This window comes from Aulonocara sp. 'chitande type north' Nkhata Bay, linkage group LG10 (genome assembly GCF_057382095.1).
Source record: "Aulonocara sp. 'chitande type north' Nkhata Bay isolate Kocher_YH1m ecotype deep benthic linkage group LG10, A_spYH_male_GT1.1, whole genome shotgun sequence".
NCBI classification, from domain to species: domain Eukaryota; kingdom Metazoa; phylum Chordata; class Actinopteri; order Cichliformes; family Cichlidae; genus Aulonocara; species Aulonocara sp. 'chitande type north' Nkhata Bay.
In genome coordinates, this window is record NC_141353.1 from 22,852,695 (window position 1) to 22,856,077 (window position 3,383).

Genomic DNA, 3,383 nt, shown 5'->3' on the forward strand with positions numbered 1-3,383 from the left:
CCAGAGTTCCCAGTCAGGCTTCTACTTCCAACTCTTCCACATTACTTCGTTTTATACCAATATATAATTAATATTGCATCGTCATTACTTAATAATTTCAAAGCCCATGCACGGTGACATGAGGGCATCCATAATTAAAACCGTGCTAATTAGAGAAAGGGGCCATAAGTAGCGTGTAGAGGGCGCACACAGTCAGCGCTCTGCGGTGTGAACATCGCTGTAGAAACGGAGGCCCGTCTCTTTCTTTGGTCCTTGTCGGCTATCATATACAACGATACATATTTAATTCCAGCAGAGGTTTGGGGATTTATAAATAAAACAGTCTGGCGAGGTCCCATAAAAACAAACTGTTTACAATGAAGTTATGGCCCATTGGTTCGGCCTGCGATTTGTTCGTCACGGTAACGGCTCTCGCGCTGTAACTTCAAGAGTAAATGAATGCAGCTTCATAAGTCACAGAAATAAAGTCGCCCCAGTGGGATTTTAAAAAATAACTGATAATTTATTAAGTTTAAAATTCACACATGTTTTTTCCAAATGAAATCAAGAGTGAGAAAAAATAAATAGTTAGATCAGGTGATGGAGGCCTGTATACTGGATATATCTCACCAATATGATAAATATACAGCTCACCTGTAATGGTCCAAAACACGTTCACATCAAAATATTAAAATATAGCAGCAGCCAAAGCCACACGTCTGTGCCTCATATATATATAAGACGGTGTCATTTTCATTTCTAAATAATTAAAGATATCCAGACTCACAGTGTCATATACCTTGTGAAAGAGTCACTGTTGCTTGTGCGTAAATTACCTTCACACAGTTCACGAAGAGAGCTGATTAGTTCGCAAAAAAGAAAAATACCGAGAAAAAATAGTGATTTAAAAAGGTGAACACACTGAGGACACATTCCACTGAAGTTTTCAAAAAGAAAAGAGGTGAAAAAGAAAGCGGTGAAAACGACATATAGTTCAGTGTATATGAGCCAGTGATGTGGAGGACAAACTCAGGTCTCAACCAATTATCTTACAAAATCGTATTTTTTCTTTTCTTCTCGAATTCCTGAAGACTCTGTCTGTCTCTTCAGATAACATCAGTTTAACATTTAAACAGCCCATAAATTCAGCCTCCATGAACTCCAAGTAATGGTTTATAAAAAGTGAGTTAATAATCCCTGAATGTGACAAATTGTCAGGGTGAATTTCCTAAAAATCCACATTTAGAGTGTGCAAGATACAAGACAAACAACATCAAAGTCATCCTCCTTACAGATCTATAACACATTTATCAGTCCCGTATTAATAACAAAATCGAAAAAGTGCAACAATGAAGAGTGCGTGACACGAAATGGGGATGAAGTAAAAGTCTTTCTGGGAGCAATCCAAAATGAGACACGTTGCAAAATCCCTGTTAGTTAGGTTACTTAGGCTATTATTAATCACTCGATCAAAAATGTAGTAGGCTATTTTATTCATGATCTGTGTAACTCAGTGCACCGCAGAGTATTTCATTCGTTTCTGTTTTTGCCGCTGGTTGCAAAACCACACTCGAACCACGTTCTTTTTCAGGTCCAGTTTTTCGGCGATCGCCGCAATTTTTTCCGAGGAGGGTCGGGGCTGAATGGCAAAGTACGCTTCCAAAGAGCGCTTCTCCGGCGCGGCGATGGACGTGCGCTTTCTTTTCCTCTCGTTCCCGTTGAAAAGGTCCGGCTTGCTGCTTTTCTCCCGGTAGGCAGCCTCGGCTTCCTCCAGCCAGGCCTGGAGAACCGGCTTGAGCGCGATCATGTTGTTGTGGGACAAGGTGAGGGACTCGAACCTGCAGATGGTGCTCTGGCTCAAAGACCCCACTCCTGGGATCTTGAGGTTGGCCAGAGCTGACCCGACGTCCGCCTGGGTCACCCCGAGTTTGATCCTCCTCTGTTTGAACCGCTCGGCGAAGGCTTCCAGCTCCCTGGGATCCGACTCTACGTCGTTGACACAAGCCATACCGCCGTGAACGGACAGGGAGTGAGGGTGGGCCATAGTGGCCATCGCCTGGTGCAGCTGCCCCATAGTCTGCAGGTGGTGATGAGGGTGCTGGTGGTGGTGCGCCGGCGTGGTCATCCCTGGAGGCTCTGGGGCACCCATCCCGGTCACAGCCAGGCTGGTGGAGAGGTGGTCCAGGAGGTCTCCGGCCTCCAGGGTCTGTCCGAGGTGGTGGTGGTGATGAGAGGCGATGGTAGAAGGAACGTGGGAGATGGGCACGGTAGTAGAGGAAGAAGATGAAGCTGAGGTGCAGGGGACACTGTTCATGGTATGGTAAGTCACGTCTGGTTTGAACGGGTGACTTTTGCCGTGAGAGACAATGCTGTCAGCAGCCGCCAGAGCCTCTGCCCGTGCCAGCAGGCTCTCATCAAAGCCTCCGAATATATTGCCCTGCAGCTGCAAGCAAGAGTGCGCATACTGGAGTCAGTGGGGAATTCTGTCAGGCAGCTCTCAGGATCTAAAAAACATTTTCCAAAGGCAAGCAGCGCCGAGGAGAGAAGAGAACCCTCCTCAAAGCGCAGGTCATAAAAATTAATATGAAAGCAAGAGCATTGCTTGAATAGACATGTGGATGAGATGGGGAGGATGGGGTTGGGAGGGGGAGGGGGGTACAGACAGAAGAGAGAGGGAGAGATAGCGGATAGAACAAAGTCCTGTCAAATCAACTTTACAGACATTTCCAGTGTGATATTTTCCCCTTTCTCTCACCCAGTATACTCCAGTCATTCTCCCCTGACCTGAACGTACCTGTGGGGCGGGCAGACAGACTCTGCGCATGCCCTCCGAGCCTGAGTGCAGGCCGGGATACTTGGGCTCGTGCAGAGCCGGGTGCATGGAGAAGTGCTGCTTGCCGTTCATGGTCATCATCATCCTCCCTGCAAGCACCTCGCTAGCAGTGTGGCCCCTGACATAAAAGTTGGGGCACGGACAGCTACACGGCTCCTTTGCTCTCCTTCACCAGACTGAACAGTTAACATCAGCAGCGCCTCCCGGCATTCCCCTCTCCCGCTTCCTCCCTCTCCCCTCCTCCTCTTTCAGTCTCCCTCCTCCCACCCACCCTCTCTTCTGCTCAACTTACAGGTTGCAGAATCGTGGACTCTGTGCGCAAGCGTCTAAGAATAAGCAAAACCAAAAAGCCCCACAATTCTTTAATTAAAAGGCTATTTATCGACGGCATCCTTGATATTTGGAGTCGTGTAATTTCCTTTCCCCTGAGATATAGATGTGTATTATCACACCGACATTTACAGCCTATGTTATTTCTATAAATCCAGTGTTAAGTTCATGCAGGATACCTCCGAGCTCCCCACCATTGCCAACGATGAGGTCATAGGTGACAAGCAGAGTGAAAGGCTTA

General features: G+C 47.0%; 1 protein-coding gene across 1 annotated transcript; it reads right to left on the bottom strand.

Moving 5' to 3' along the window:
* Positions 1 to 285: 285 nt before the first annotated feature.
* pou4f3 (POU class 4 homeobox 3) lies at positions 286 to 2,974 on the bottom strand. Its single transcript, XM_086309170.1, has 2 exons — positions 2,774 to 2,974; positions 286 to 2,422 (listed from the first exon to the last, which is right to left on the bottom strand). The coding sequence occupies exons 1-2, from the start codon at positions 2,894 to 2,896 to the stop codon at positions 1,490 to 1,492; spliced, it is 1,056 nt and encodes a 351-aa protein (XP_086165296.1). The 5' UTR covers positions 2,897 to 2,974; the 3' UTR covers positions 286 to 1,489.
* Positions 2,975 to 3,383: the final 409 nt, after the last annotated feature.